The 16,605-nt window shown below is 45.3% G+C and overlaps 1 protein-coding gene across 1 annotated transcript in view; it reads right to left on the bottom strand.

The window, feature by feature from the left end:
* ANTXR1 (ANTXR cell adhesion molecule 1) overlaps positions 1–16,605 on the bottom strand; it is a 206,328-nt gene that overhangs the window by 28,122 nt on the left and 161,601 nt on the right. The window contains exons 15-17 of the mRNA XM_061592451.1: positions 7,851–7,946; positions 6,987–7,154; positions 2,598–2,678 (exon numbers count right to left, since the gene is read on the bottom strand). Of these exons, the coding sequence (XP_061448435.1) occupies positions 2,598–2,678; positions 6,987–7,154; positions 7,851–7,946 (345 nt within the window). The remainder of the gene's footprint in view (positions 1–2,597; positions 2,679–6,986; positions 7,155–7,850; positions 7,947–16,605) is intronic.

Below are 16,605 nucleotides of genomic sequence, written 5' to 3'. Positions count from 1 at the left end.
CTCTACCAGTTTTGCAATCATTTCAAAGACTTACGGTTGCCTGAGTTCATGTCCAAGTACTAGAAAGCAACTTTATTTAAGCAAAGATGCATCACTGTATCTGCCTGTTCCTAAAGGGGAATTTGTTGGCAACTGAAAAATTATTATTTATTTTTTTCCAGAAGAGAAATCTGATCTGTGCTTTCCAGGCAACAGAACTCCAGACCGCCTAATGCCTCCTTCCTGCCCAAAGGAATCTTGCTTTATGTTATGTTTACATCTATGGAAATTTCATGTCAACTGCTTGCAAAGCAAATGCCTCAGTCAAATGGGAGAGAGGATTTTTGTGGCACTTTTGAAGCTCTCACAGGTTTCCCTTTGAAGGTGCCTCAGCTGGAGGTTGTTTCTTTTATAATTTTCAGAAGGATCATTCAGAAAATATGATGAAAGCAGGCTTGGGAATATTTGTATCTAGGTATCTGGGAGACAACAGAGTAGTTGGTGGTAGATCTGTGGGTGTTTCAACCCTCTCTCTCTCTCACACACACACACACACATCCATACACAGGCCTCAAGAAGAGGGCGTAGTGCTGTGTTCCCTTTCAATACTTGATCCTGGCCACTGCCAAGAGGAAGTCTTTTATGAACTGAGATGAGATTTCGTGGGTTTTGACAGACCTGAAAACCAGATCCAAATTCCTTAACTGTAAAAAGTGGGATGGAGGGGGATGGAAAAAACAACTGAGTTTTTTGGGGGGATGGGAGAGGGGAAGCAGAGGGTGGTGCAGAGAGACTAGAGGAGACCGATGGCAACTTTCCCCCCCCAGAGAGCTGATTGTGGCAGTTTTGTTTTTTAAAAAGGCCACAAAACCTGTTTGACTGGAGGCATCAAATGGGCAACAGAAGTGCTCTTAGACAACAACTACGTCTTCAGCCAGAGGGTCAGGACAGGAGAAAAATCTGTGTTCTATCGCTACTTTATAGAAGATATGCTAGCTAAGAAACATCGCACACATGTTGGTTCTGCCTCCACCATGACTGCTTTGCTTTAACCTGAGTTTGTTTCTATTACATCACCCTTCCAGTTATGTCATTGCCGCACAGGGATCATTGCCAGCTCTGCAGTCTAATAAAAGTTAAAGAACAGGAAACTTCCCATATGGAAGCTCAGTCAAGCTAGTAGCAGCCCAGGAATGCAGCTGCTATTCTCTATGTGAAGGGAATTTTCTGGCAGGAGGCCTGCCTAACTAACCCCTGACTGTACCTTGAGAGATACTATTTGCATTCCCACTAAAACGTTCTCCAGCCACTTAGCAAACACTCTAAGTTGTACTTTGATAAATTAGGATTCTAGCAAACAAAAGCTGTGTGTTTGAAATATTTTGAGCCAAATTTACACCAAACTATACTTGCACCTTTCCAGCGCAGGTAAGACCGCATCAAGCATTGTTCTGATGCTGATTTTTCACACTTTGGAAGATATAACGCTTTCTTGTGAATACACCAACCTTCCACATTCCATCCACATTAGTGGGTGTAACATTGCTGAGTATGAGTTAGATGCATCTAACAATGCATCTAAGAATGCAATTAAAGCAGCAAGCTGCACCATGTTTATTTTTAAAATAAAATGTTTAGTTTGTGCAAAAATTAAGTTCAATTGCACTAATATTTCAACATTTTAAAAAAGGTATCTGCAAAAGAATGCATCTTAGTGCATATTTTAGAACTGATTACTTTTTAAAAATGGCACCAACTGGAGGTGTGCTGAAGTCAAGTGGCCCAGCACCCTGGGGAAGTGCAAGCACAGGGGGAAATGATTTGACAAATACGTCACACAGATATCCCATAAAAAGCGAGTGAACAAAGAGTGGAAATTCCTAGTGTGGGAGCCCCCGCCCCCCAATAGTTTCTGATCAGTTAAACTTTGGAAAGAGTTTGGGAATGTGCCCTGGGCTCATACATGCCCTCTGCTGGCTCAGGATGGAATTCCCTGACCCTCCTCTTTTCATCATGAAACTAGCATGCTACGTCTTCCCTCTCCTCCTCTTCCTCCTCCTCCTCCACAGCTTGTCTTAGGTAAAAGACTCTGAAGTTCATCCTCTAGAGCAGACTTCAACAACCTGGTGCCCAAGAGTGTAGTCATCCAGGGTCTTCAGGGGAGCTTAGGCCCTTTACATTTTGGGGAGAAGGGTCCCTGTGTCTCTAGCATTCTACAAGCCAATCAGCATGAAAGGGGAGTGTGTTGGTCACTGAGAGGAGTCTTCTAATATGCTTCCTTGACCTTTCCTGCTGATTGGAGCCTATCAGAGTCAGCCACTGAGAAGACTCTTTTCAGTAGCTAATACTTCACCCTATGCTGATTGGCTCCTAGGGACAACTGTTGTTATGGGAGAAGGCTGCAACTCAGTAGCCAAAAAGGGTGTGTGTGGCTGTGACTATCATGAAGGGACCCTGCACTTCTGAATTTGCTACTACGCTACTGCCGGTGCCTTCCAGATGTTTGGACCCAGCTGGCTGGGGCTGATAGGAGTTGGGAGTCCAAACCTGGAGTCTGGAGGGCATCAGGTTCCTCTAGAGTGTTGTACAGAGCAAGTTATGGAGAAGGACAGCTGTACCTTGTCTCCTGGTTGTGGTCGCATCACAGATACTCGGTCGTAACCTTTCCTCAGCAAAACCCAGAGGGCATCCAGCTTTCCCTGCAATGGAAACAACAAATATGCTTAGGCAGCTGTTTAGCCGAGTGGCCTGTAAAATCAGCAGAGCTACATTTCACCCCACCATCCCTCCCCACTTCTACCCCAAACCACACACATAAGAACTTAAAAATCAGAGTCACCTGCTCCAGCCACCTTTCCCCTCATAGCCAGTCAGACGTTTCCAGTGCCGGCTGGGGCCGATAGGAGTCGAAAACAACTGGAGGGCACCAGGTTGGGGAAGTCTGTGCTAGAGGGTGTGGCTCATCTGCACAACCTGCTTGTGTGCCACAGGCATGGTTTGCATGTGCTGCACATATGTGTTGCAACTGTGAGCACTCATCTCGTGAAGACCCTGCATTCTTTTTTCTGCCATAGTAGAAAGAGCCAATGGGGGTAGAGTGGACTGAGTGTTATTGTCCTAGTACTAGTGACATGCTAGAATTCTGCCCAATTCAGATTTGGCACCAAATTTTCCATTAATTCGCTTGTTTGCTATTGCTAGAGACAGGATTTTTATGTAGCAATTTTCCAGTTATTTTAGGAAATGAATTTTTTTTAAAAAAATCACATCTAAAATATTGATAATAATTTCCTTCAATTTATCAATATTTCCTTTAAAAATACCAATATTCCTTTAAAAAGATTGATATTAATATCAATTTTTTTTCAGTGGGGCAAAAAACCAACAGCAACTTTCAAACAAAGAATGAACTCAAATCAATACCAACAGAATTCTTTCCAGCCGGCACTGGCCAACTGATCCCATCCCTACCTAGTACCTGTCAAATTTAGGATACGGGAGATAAGGATCTGGCCCAGTGTCCTTGAAAGAGGGAGGGCTGCATCCAGACCGGTGCTCTGTCATGAAGTTCACTGAGCGCTCATGGGCCAATTCTCTCTCGCTGGGAGGAAGGGGTAATGTTATCCCACCCTGAGCCCCTTGAAGGAAGGGTGGGATAAAAATGAAATAAAAAATAAAACTACAGGCTCTGAAACAGGCCTCCTGGGGAAATGTTAAAAAAATGTTTAAAAAAACCTGGAACTTCTGGGACCTAGCCAATGAAGCCAATGAATGTCTCTCAACAAGGCAGCATAGAGGAGAAAGGCAGGCCAAGGGTTCCTCACACATACACAAAGAATTCCCTAACAGATAATGAAGTATCTTCATTTCTGTGTGCAGTCTACTTCTCCCAGCAGTGGATGTTACCAAGTTACTTCTTGCTATTGCTTACCCCAGACTGAGGAGGCACAGGCTGCCTAGTCATTCCCCTCTATGATGAGTTGCGTTTCTATTTAAATTATAATAATTTACTTCTAAATGGTCCCAATACATAAAGGATTAGCATGTGCAAATTTTATGCAAACCAGGGTGTTCTATCGTTCTCTTCCTTGGTGTTGCAGTCCCTCTGTTTTGGCAATGCACAAGTGACTGCTCAAATGAGGTGGAAAACCCAAACGCCCTCCCTCCAGAACGAACATGGAAGTCCCCATGCCCAACCCTCAATGAAATTCTGCCGGCACCAAATTCAGGGCCTAAGTATTTGATTCAATGTTGGCCATTCATTTTGTGTTTTATGATTTTATGATGTTTTAATGATTTTATTGTGTACCACCATGGTTTTTAAATGAGATGACCATTCACAAATATTCTTATAAATAAAATAAATTTAATTTAAACCTACCCATTACACTAATGAAGTGATCAGCAGCCATACTACAGTTGTTAAATATACATCTGCCAGGCATGGGAGGGGGACAGTCATAAGAATATAAGTCGTTAGGAATGGAACTCCTGTAGACAAGAGAATGAACCTTTTCCTCTCCAGCTGCAATAGTGATAGCATTGAGGGGGGGGGACACCTCCCATCAGTATCGGTCAAAGCTTTTTCCTTATGCTGACTGCTGTGCTGGAGGGTGGCTGGGTCAACAAATATATGGCTGGCGGGAGGAAAGGGTTGAGCCTCCTCTCCCTACACGTGACATTCATCACCTCAGCACATGCCTGGCCTCTTAACTTTTTAAAAACACAGCATATAGGTAGGCCCTTAGTAAAGCTATCCAGGTGACTCAGATAGGGAGCTGAGCCCAACGTCACAGAGAAGGTCCTTCAACCATTAACCCAGGGGTGGGGAATCTCTCCAGAAGGAAGGAGGCAATCACTCATAACTGTTGTTGTTATGTGCCTCCAAGTCGACTGCGACTTATGGCGACCCTATGAATCAGCTACCTCCACGAGCATCTGTCATGAACCATCCTGTTCAGATCTTGTAAGTTCAGGTCTGTGGCTTCCTTGATGGAATCAATCTATCTCTTGTTTGGCCTTCCTCTTTTTCTACTCCCTTCTGTTTTTCCCAGAATTATTATCTTTTCTAGTGAATCATGTCTTCTCATGATGTGTCCAAAGTATGATAACCTCAGTTTCATCATTTTAGCTTCTAGTGATAGTTCTGGTTTAATTTGTTCTAACACCCAATTATTTGTCTTTTTCGCTGTCCATGGTATGCACAAAGCTCTCCTCCAGCACCACATTTCAAATGAGTTGATTTTTCTCTTATCCGCTTTTTTCACTGTCCAACTTTCACATCCATACATAGAGATAGGGAATACCATGGTCTGAATGATCCTGACTTTAGTGTTCAGTGATACATCTTTGCATTTGAGGACCTTTTCTAGTTCTTTCATAGCTGCCCTCCCCCATCCTAGCCTTCTTCTGATTTCTTGACTATTGTCTCCATTTTGGTTAATGACTGTGCCCAGGTACTTATAATTACTGCTGCTATCAATGGCACAGAGACAAAACCTAGATCTCCACCTGCAGGTCTCACATTGAATACAGCTCAAGTTAGCTTGAGCGGTCCAGAGATTGGGCTCCACTGGGTTCCCTTTTATTCTAGTCCATGGCTGAAGGACATATGGTTGAGCCACTGTTGCCCACTGGGGTATTCTCTCCCCCACCCCCCACTCCGTTCTACAGGGGGGAGGCATCCTGGGAACTGTAGATTATTAAGGATGCTGAGAGCTGCTGGAGACTCCTATTCCCCTCACAGAGCCACAATTCCTGAAATGATTTTAATCCTTTTTCCCAGGGACTCTGGGAATTGTAGCTCTGGGAAGGGAATATTCTAAGACACATTCTAGCCAGGCAAAACCACTCATAAATGTAGGGCCAGTGAGGGCTGCAGCCCGGGAAGACTCATAATGTAGAACTAGTGCAGGCAGTGGCTGAGGAGGAGATGTGGGCTAGGGAGAGTCCTGAGGGCCAGGCAGAGACGCTTGAAGGGCCAGATTCGGCCCCTGGGCCTCAGGTTCCCCACCCCTGTTGAAAACCACTGGTATATGACACCTGTTGCAAGTCTGCATGTTACTATGTGTTCCCAAACTGGGTTTGCCATGTAACTCTACAATGGAGGGGGTCATGTTCAGGGGACAAAGCTTGCTTTATTTTTTGGTTGATTGATTGATTTATATCCTCTCACCCTTCCTTCCAGTATGAGCATTTTCCTGTCTGTTGGTTTCCTCCCTCCCCTTGGCCATTTCCACCCTAGCCAGGTTTAATTTTGGTCTTGAAGCCTGGCTAGGCAGGAAATGGAGGGAAAAAATAGCCAGGGGGCATGTTGTGGCTGATCTCCCTTACCTGTGCCTCCCCTTCCAATCCTGCATTAGTGGTATGAGATAAACATAGGTTTGGGAACTTTGAATTTGCATCATAACATATTGAGAGATAGTGGGACTATGAATGAAAGAATCATAGAATCGTAGAGTTGGAAGGGGCTTATAAGGCCATTGAGTCCAACCTCTTGCTCAACGCAGGAATACAGCTTAAATCATACCTGACAGGTGTCTGTCCAGCTGCCTCTTGAAGGCCTCCAGTGTGGGAGAGCCCACCATTTCCCTAGGTCACTGGTTCCATTGTTGTACCACTCTAACAGTTAGGAAGTTTTTCCTCATATTCAGCTGAAATCTGGCTTCCTGTAACTGGAGACTATTATTCTGTGTCCTCCACTCTGGGATGATTAAGAAGAGATCGTGGCCCTGCCCTGTGCGGCAGCCTTTCAGGTACTTGAAGAGTGCTATCCTATCTCCCCTCTGTTTTCTATAGATGTCGCCCTACCTGTTTCTGGCAGGACCTTAGTCCCACAGTGAAATGCAAGGTCATAAAACGTTTGCATGATAGCCAGACTCCTCTCATGCTAGCCCAAGGGAGGGCTCCCTCCCTCCCCACACACCAAACCTTGTGAGCTGCAAATGTTGCGAGGCGGTGGAGGGTGTTTCAGGAATTGTAAGGAAGGTATCATTCAAGGGGCACACCTTAATTGGAGAGTACCACTTCTGAGGAGAAGAGGCCCTCCGCATGCTGCTTCCAAGATTCCTGGGCTCTGGGAATTCGTACTCTTGGTCTGGCATCTTGACTCGAGCGTTCTTGGCCTTCTCCAACTTGGCACCTTCTTCAGTGGATCCTTTTTCTCCCCAGCGAACCTAAAGAAAACAACAACAGCCCCATCAACATGCAGTTCTGTTCATGGAGGGTCGACGCTGTTTCTCTTCTCAGTTTCCCTCCGTCCATTCCAGCCCACCTGCGATGATGCCTCAGGAGCAACAGTAAGCACTCCCTGCCCCCTCTTGCAGCTGCTGGTTTGATGTCTTCTGTGCTGCCCCCACCCTCCAATCCTGCATGGATTTGGGAGCCTTACGTGTGCCTCATAATGTGTTGACAGATAATGGGGGAATATGTTAAATTATTGACACACTGAACAAAAGTCAAACCACGTTATGTTACAATTGCCCACCACCTTTCTTTCAGAAAAAGTAGCTGTGGGACCCCAATCCAGATTGGAACCATGGCACAGGGAGATAGTCCCCATTTCCCTGTCCTGTGGTCCCAGTCTGAATTTATCCCTTTAACCCCTATGCTTTCCCCCCACCAAAATGTGCCTCCAGCACTTTTGCAAGAAACAGCACTTTTGGGGGCAAATATCAGCATCAGGGTGAGGGGAATTTTGGTGGGAAAGCAATGCTGAGTTAATCCTCCCCACCCAATAGCCACAGCCCCCTTCTATATTAGGGAGAGTCCATGATTCTCTGCATCAGCTGCATGGAATCTGCAGCCCCTTCCGGATGGATGTGCCTTACGCTGGTCAACAACATCTGGTGAGGTGGTTTGTGTTCACTAACCTCCATTCGCTTAATACCCCCAACACCACGTCCACCATAATAGGAAGCATCCACTGTTGGCCACTTCTTCTTGGGAAGCCCATCGTCATCTTCTTCCTGAAAAAAAGAAAAGAAAAACAACCAAAGATGCACCATGAAGACTTCCATTCATGGGAGGAAAAGGAGGATCCGTCCGTAACAGAACAGTGGCATTGAAACGTTAACCTCCTTCTAACAATATGGGGATTCAGACCAATCCACCCATTGAAAGTGGTCACATGAGGGGTCCGTGTGGGTTGGGTGAATGCACCAGGGGGCCATCCTCTCACCCTCCACATGTGGTGTGGAGAATCCCTTCACACAAAGAGGGGTTCTGACCCAATCAGGACCCTCTCTTGCACATGGGGGATCACTAAGCCTGTGCAGGGCACATGTGCAGTGCTCTTGCAGAGGCACTCTGAATGCACGGATGGTGCAGCCAGCAGGCACGGTGGTGGGGTCAGTCTGCAAGGCTCTCCCCCATTCTTTCAATGCATGTGGACCCCCTTTATGCTTTTATTAAACAATTTGTTATTTGTTACTGCACGAGATGCTATACAGCAAAAGTCTTAACACTGCCTTAATAGAAAGCACAACACAGCACAGTCTTTACTTTAAAAGATCTCTCTCTCTCCTACAAAAAAAATTCCTATCCCTTTTTCTTGGCTGTATTCCACAACTGCACCCCGAAAGCACAGAAATTGATCTAGATCACAGCATCTCACATCCCGAAACAGATGACAGAGCTCTGAACTGCAGATGTAGTATGTAACAATCCATATGTATGTAGCCGATGTGTATGTATGTTAATAATGCTAAAACTTCAACACATCATGATACTGTTTCTCATTTAGGTCAGATGTTGATATTGGCTTGTTTCTCCTCTCAAAGCTATGCTCATTAGTTCAGCCACACAGGAGGCAAAAATAACTCCTAATGCCTTAAAGCTGAGTCTCTTTCAAGTTTTAGAAGCTATTCTCAATAGATATTTCCTTCGCCTGGCAAGAGGTGTGGAATGTGATCTGGTATCTCCAAAATAGATCAACTCGAGGCTGGAGAGATGCATTTATACTTGGAGGAGCATTAAACATGTCTCTCCCTCCAGTACATGCTCATTTTTTGAATAGTGGGAAACCAGTGTGTGATGCATTTAGGGGTGTACATGCACTCGGAACTAAAGATAAATAAATAAACCCTAACAGAATTGTTTGCCAAGGTTACTCACATTCTACAAGGACATCTGAATTCTGTGATCTGTGTAAATTATGCACGATGTAAGCATTCTTGCATGGTTATTCTCATTCTGCACAATTTATTCTGGATTTGCTAGTTACTGGGAAGGGCAAAGAGGTACCCACGAAACAGAAGCTCTGCCTTAACCATTGGAGGAAATCTTATTTTGCAACAGCTCTGGTCTCACCAGCTGTTGCCCACTTTTCTCTCTCAAATCTTGAGCTAATATTGTGAAGTAGTAAAGCATATTGAACTTTGACTGGGGAGAGCTGGGTGTGAATCCATGCTGAGGCCATGAAGCCCACTGGGTGATCTTGGCCTAGTCACTCTCTCAGCCTAGCCTACCTCACAGGGTTGTTGTGAGGATAAAGGGAAGTAGCTCTATCATTATATGCCACTCTTTCTGTAGAGAAAGGACTGCATATAAATATGAAGAATCTTTGTGGCGTAAGGGCTAAAGACTTGCTTTAAAGCAAACCAACCAACACCCAATGTATCTGTGGTAGGCAACTGGCAGCTCATGAGCCAAACCAGGCCCACAGATGACTGTCAGTTGACCCAACACGCCTAGCAGATAAAAGAGTCATCGTACCCAATCTCTTTGTGTAAGAGGGGGGACGTAGAAACACACAAGCCCACCCACATCTTGCTTTCCTGCATCCTCTACTCTCCCTCCTCTAGCTAGGGCACTTAGCTCTTAATACTAATTATGGTAGAGGAGGAAACATTGTTGTCTCCTCCCTAGATTGGCCCTGCTGGCAAATTCAGTTGCCAACCCCTACCAGTTCAAGTGGGCAGTCCTTGCTAGACCAGCAAGAAACTGGTCAGGATCAGCATGGGTGGCAAGAACACAGTACAAACTCGCCACACCAAAGCCCTTGCTAGATGTTATAATGGAGACTTGGCTCCTCTCTTCCTTGTAACATCTCATTGAATGCAGCACATAACCTGACTCCTAACATGGTGCCTTGCCTTTCATCCTTGGACACGGAGGCACCGCGCAATGGTGGTGACACAGGTGTTCAACTAGTCCAGCCTTGGTGCCCTCCAGATGTTTTGCGCTAGTTTTCCCATCCCTAACCACTGGCCATAAGGCAAGCTCTGCTGGAGCACACCAAAGGCCCACTGAGTCCAGCATTCTGTGGCTAACTAGATGCCTGTAGTAAGCCCATAAACAGGACACGGGTGCAATTAACCTCCTCTGGCTCATGATCCCTAGCAAGTGCTGTCCCTAGGCATCCTGCCTTTTGTGCTGGAGGTAATGTAGCCATCATAACTATTAGTCATTATTGTCCATGAATTTATCTACATTCCCTTGGCAAGCTGTCGAAGTTTGTGGCAGTCACCACCACATCCTATGGGAGTGAATTCCATCGTTTAACTATGTCATGTAAGGAAGGGCTTCCTTTTGTCTGTCCTGAATCTTCCAAATATCCAGCTGCACTGGATGTTGAATCTTAGTTTTCTGTCTCCTTTTCTACACAATTTTAGCAATTATCATCTTCCCCTTACTCATTCTTTTTTAAAAAAACTAAAATGCTATTGTTCAAATCAACTGGAGAGCACCAGGATGGGGAAGGTTAAATAAATGTTGCAAAGGATGAAGAAGTGGCCAGAGATGAAACAGCAGCAGGTCTGGGCTGCCTTGCAAGGGATGGATGGACCTGGCCTGAGGCCCTTTTGGCTCCTACTTTGAGTTTAGTGCTTCAGTTGCCTGGCATATAAATACATCCAATGCAGGGTATACATATTTTAATGAATGTATGTATAAGTATGCAGGGAAATCTGCTCTATGCAGGCAGTCTGAGTTTCCACTTTGCTAGAGTCTCTAATCTTACATTTTAGTTCAAGCTGCAAAGGCCCACCAGGGAGTTTGCATGGAGTTTTTTTGTGAAGTTTGTTGTTGTTGTTGTTGCTTGAACACTGGAATGAAAAGCCACCCAAATACTTTCTTTCAGCATTTCTTGCTGCCCCCCCCCGGTCTTCCCTGGTCTTCTTACTTTGTCCTGTGCAGCCTTTGCACAACAGGAAATACCAAAGTTCCAGACACCCTCTGCAGGGCCTGAAAAGCTTCTCAAGACAGTTAAGACTTAAGGCAGGAGGAGCCAACAAGCCAGAAACTCAAAACAACACCCGTGGCACCGAACTGAAGATGAGAAAAACATGAGAAGAGTCACACAAGCCCATGACAGGGTGGATCTCTCTGAAATATGTTTACAGGCTCTGTTTTCTGCACTCTGAGCAAGAGAAACATTTGGAAGGAAAGATGCCAGCGGAATTCCTCACTGCATCCCCCAAGCAGAAGTCGGAGCCCTGAACATTTTGTGCACAAAAAAAACACTGGTCCAATGGGGTGCTTTGCTGCCCCACCTGGGAGGAGTGAGCACCCCTTCCATAACATGCACGGGCACCTCGGACATTTCATGGTGAAAATAAGGATATGCTCACAGCCTGAGAATTATGATATGAGCCCACATCCCCATGATGTACAGGCAAAGGCTCAGTCCTGCCTGCTGGGTCCATTTACTATGCAATAGCCTGTCCTGCATTATTTCAAAAGACCAAGGATTTTGTTTGTATATTGTTTCTATTGCATTTTAAAAATGTATGTCCCACCCACTTTAGAAAAAAAACCTCAAGGAGGCTTACAGTCCAAAACACAAAACAATAATAAACAGTCTCTCCCCATTAGAATCACAAATATTGACAGCCCCCCTATCAAAATCCAAAACAGCTAACGGAACTAAGACATCAAAGATACACCCTTAAAAAGGGGAAATCAGGTAATCGCCATTTTAAAACAGCCGCCTTTTTATCAGCTGCTTAAAACAGTACAGTGACATCTTTGTGTGGCGAGGCATTCCACGTCAGGTTGCCATTTTGCCTGGTTTACCGGAGGGTAGCAATGGGCTCCGTTTCTGCAATAATTGGATTTGCTATTGGATTTATTATTATTTCTGATATTCTCTATCTTTGTGGAGAGAATTTTGAAGTAACAACTCTGCACCTGGTTTCAGATTCATTCTTTTTTTCCAATTCTTTTTTTAAAAATCCACTTTGAAATCATCAGTAGTGTGAGTGGTACTTCTATCAATCTACTTTCTATGTGAGCTGTTCAAACAAGTATTTCCTTTCCCTGATGTCAATGAAGTGTTGATTGTAACTGGCAGACAAAAAGCAGCAATGGGGAATGAGGTGTTGATTGTAAGCTGCAGAGAAGACACTGAGTTCATTATTTGCCTTAATTTGCCTTAATTTCCTCTGCAGTGCACTTGAAAAGGAATGTAAACAGGCAATAATTACATAGTTCAGAATAAAGATCGATACCACTGGAGAGTCATGAATAAATAGCGATTATAATATTGATAATTCTCTGCAAAGCAAAAAATAAAAAAAATAAAAATTGTAGATCAGAAAAATGAAAAGATATCAGAGGAAAAACAACCACCAGGGGGCCACACTTAAAAACGCAGCATAAAAAATGAGAGGATTCCATCCTTAGCGGGGGGTTTGCAGAGCTTGGAAAAGTTACTTTTTTGAACTACAACTCCCATCAGCTCAATCCAGTGTCTGTGCTGGCTGGGGCTGATGGGAGTTGTAGTTCAAAAAAAGTAACTTTTCCAAGCTCTGGTTCTAGATACTTGCTGTGCCATCCAGCGCCTGTTTGCACCATCAGCTGGCCTGAGAGAGTCTCTGGCTGGACTTGTACTGTAGTCCAAAACATCTGAAGGGCACTAGGCTGGGCAAGGATGGGCTAGCCTTTACAGAACCAGAGATTTGATGAAGCACACTGTGGAAGCAACATTCTGTCCAATCATTTGGTGAGAAATGTGCCTTGTGGGAGGGTAGTCATTAGGGGAGCACTAGTCATTGACATAAAAAGACAAAAAGGTAAGAGTAACACACCCATTGTCTGAAGAAGGGACTTGCTGGTGCATTTTGATTTTTTTTAAAACTTCAGTGGTGGAAAAGTGATTAGTGGGAATAGAAAGCAGCTGAGAAATCTGGAATTTCAGTGCAACTGTCATTGGGCAGCAGCTGTTTCACCCCAAAATAAGAGGTAGCAGTGTATATCGATATCTATCTATGGGGGGGGGGAAATGAGGTGCCAGTACTCATATCTTGATAAAAGTTCTGTGGGTCCCAGCACAGAATCTCTGAGGGGGTTGATGGTGGGGGATGCAGAGGATTTAGCTTCTAGAGACCTTCTACATAGAGAGCTGAATGTCGAGAAAGAGGTGAACCTTGAGGAATGGTGGCTAAAACAGCTCACATGAACAACAGTTTTACATGGCTTCTCCAATGCTGCTGCTCTGGGCTTCAACTGGGAGGAAGGGGAGGCTATAAATCTAATAAATGAATGAATTAATAATAAATAAATAATAGCCACTTAAACCAGAGAAAGCAAAACACAGGGATAACTTGCAGGAAAGTTCATCTAAGGGTACTAGAAACTGAGTATTAATCAGTTTTAATCTCGATTTCTTTAAAATAATATGTTTTAGCTCTAGTTTTAAAAATAAAAGATATAAAACAGTTTTTGCAGCAAGAGATCTACCATCACCAAAACAAAAAATCCCTTGGAAATGCATATAAGTCTCATATTACAAAGTCTGGAACCATCTGTTCCTGAAGGAGTATCATCAGTTGATGCGGCCCGATGACGTGGACAAGGTGCTTGGGATGATGCGGCCAGCAATGTGTCCTCTCGACCCTTGCCCTTCTTGGCTTATTAAAGCTTGCCGAGGGGGTCTGACCAAGTGGATCCAGGGTGTGGTCAACACATCATTGCGAGAGGGAGTGGTTCCAGCCACCTTGAAAGAGGCGGTGATTCACCCACTCCTGAAAAAGCCCACCCTGGACCCATTGGTATGCGACAACTACCGACTGGTTGCAAATGCCCCCTTCTTAGGGAAGGTGATTGAGAGGGATGTGGCGCAGCAACTGCAAATACTCTTGGATGAAACAGATTATCTTGACCCATCCCAGTCTGGGTTCAGGCCTGGCTATGGGACTGAATCGGCCTTGCATGCCATGATGCAGGGCAGGTTCTAAAGGGCGGCCAGGTGGGGCACTGGCCTGACGACCCCTGGAGCTATAGGGAGCCCCTCAGCCACCCCTCCACTCCCCTTCTGCGATCCGTGCCCCCCTACGCCCCCCACTATCTGTCTGCTGTCTTTTACCATTGCCCTTAACGAAGATGGCGGCCATGGTTTCCCTAAGGTACTGAAGCCCCTGCCGCCATCTTAGTTGATGGCAGAGATGCGCACGCGTAGCACGCACGCCTGTCATCAACAAAGGTGGCGGAGGCGTCATCCCTTTAGGGAAACCGCGGCCGCCATCTTCGTTAAGGGCAATGGTAAAAGACAGCAGACAGGTAGGTGGGGGGCGTGGGGGGCCACGTGCATGCGTGCGCACGTGCACACACACATACACGCCAGGGCCCAGAGCAAGCTGATGCCCAAGGGCCCCGGCATTCCTGGAGCCGGCCCTGCCCTGATGGATGACCTTTATCGGGAGAAGGACAGGGGGAGTGCAACCCTGTTACTCTTACTTGATCTCTCAGCGGCTTTTGATACCATTGACCATGGTATCCTTCTGGGTCGACTTGGTGAGATGGGTATCAGAGGTACTGTTTTACAGTGGTTCTGATCCTATCTCCAAGGTTGTTTTGAGAGAATAGCATTGGGTGATTGTCTCTCAGTCCTCTGGCAGTTGTGCTGTGGGGTGCCGCAGGGTACCATCTTGTCCTCCATGCTGTTTAACATCTATATGAAGCCTTTGGGAGCGGTCATCAGAAGACTTGGGCCGAGGTGTCAGCAGTACATTGACGATACCCAGCTCTATTTCTCCATAATATCTGAATCGGGAGAGGCTGTGCAAACCCTGGACTGCTGCCTGGACTCGGTGGTGGGCTGGATGAGGGCCAATAAACTGAGTCTGAATCCTAGCAAGACGGAGGCGCTGTGGGTTGGTGGTTCCTGAGTTTGGATAACTGGTCAGTTGCCTGCTTTGGATGGGGTTGGACTCTCTCTGAAAGAGCAGTTCCGTAGTCTGGGGGTGCTCCTGGATCCATCTTTGTTGCTAGAGGCTCAGGTGACCTCCATGGCTAGGAGTGCCTTTTACCAGCTTTGTCTGGTAAGACGGCTGGGGCCGTTTCTGGTCAGGGTAGCCTGACCACTGTTGTCCATGCACTGGTAACCTCCAGGCTGGATTACTGTAATGTGCTCTATGTGGGGCTGCCCTTGAGGTTGGTCCAGAAGCTGCAGCTGGTGCAAAATGCGGTGGCAAGACTGCTCACTGGGGAAGGGTATCGCCAACATGTCACCCCTCTGCTGAAAGAACTGCACTGGCTGCCCATTTGCTACCTGGTCAAGTTCAAGGTTCTAGTTTTGGTGTACAAAGCCCTACATAGCTTGGGACCAGGATACCTGAAAGACCATCTTATCCCTTATATATCCAGTTGATCACTGCGCTCTACAGATGAGGGCCTCTTGCAGATACCATCTTATCAGGAGGTCCGTTCTGCACAACATAGGAAACGGATCTTTAGTGTGGCGGCACCTACCCTGTGGAATTCCCTCCCCTTAGACAGGCGCCATCTCTCTTATCTTTTCGGCACCTATTGAAGACCTTCCTCTTTCAACAAGTCTTTTAAGTTGAGACCTTATCCCAGTCTGCGTCTGTGTTGGAATTGCTTTTTAATATGTTTTTAAACCTTTTTTTTAATAAAAAAAAACAATGCTTTTAACCTTGTTTAAAAGATGTCTTCAACACTTTTTTAAAAAATGTTTTTAACGATGTTGTGTTTTAATGTATTTTAAAGTCTGTTTTATGATGTTTCAAAGAGTTTTTAGTGCGTTTGTTTGCCACCCTGGGCTCCTGCTGGGAGGAAGGGCAGGATATAAATAAAATAATCAAATAAATAAATAAATAAACATCAGAACACAGAACACTTTTTCTTCCAAGAGCCATTCAGAAGCCATGGAAAAAGCATCCCAGCTTGGAATGAAACAAGATTAGGAAAAGTTTGGTTAGCTGCAATCCCTTCTTTTCGCTATCAGTCACCCTACCACTGCTTCAATTTTACCGAACTATTGTAGATAGTTATATCTATTCTAGGGACTTCTAGATTCTGAATCTTCACTCACATGTTTTCCCAGTTTTAATGTTTTGCCCTAAGGCTAGATGCAGGATATTTCTGTAATATGCAAATGAAGATTCTCAGGTGCTAAGTGCAAGTGTCAGGTTTCGTGTAGGGAGCCTCTGGGTTACATGGACTACATGCAGCCTTTGGTAAGAAGAAAAACATATTTTATTGTTCCAAATTCTATTTGAGGCATAATGAGTAACCCAGGAGTGGCTAATGTGTGGCCCTCCACATGTTCTGAGATTCCATCAGTCCCAGCCAATGATCAGCGATGATGAGTAGTCCAGCAACTTCAAGAGGGCCACAGGCTAGTCACCCCTAGCAGAACTCAAAAGCCAAGGCCTGGCTGCCTGG

This window comes from Rhineura floridana, chromosome 12 (assembly GCF_030035675.1).
Source record: "Rhineura floridana isolate rRhiFlo1 chromosome 12, rRhiFlo1.hap2, whole genome shotgun sequence".
Taxonomy (NCBI): domain Eukaryota; kingdom Metazoa; phylum Chordata; class Lepidosauria; order Squamata; family Rhineuridae; genus Rhineura; species Rhineura floridana.
This window is presented reverse-complemented; position numbering and strand designations above follow the sequence as displayed.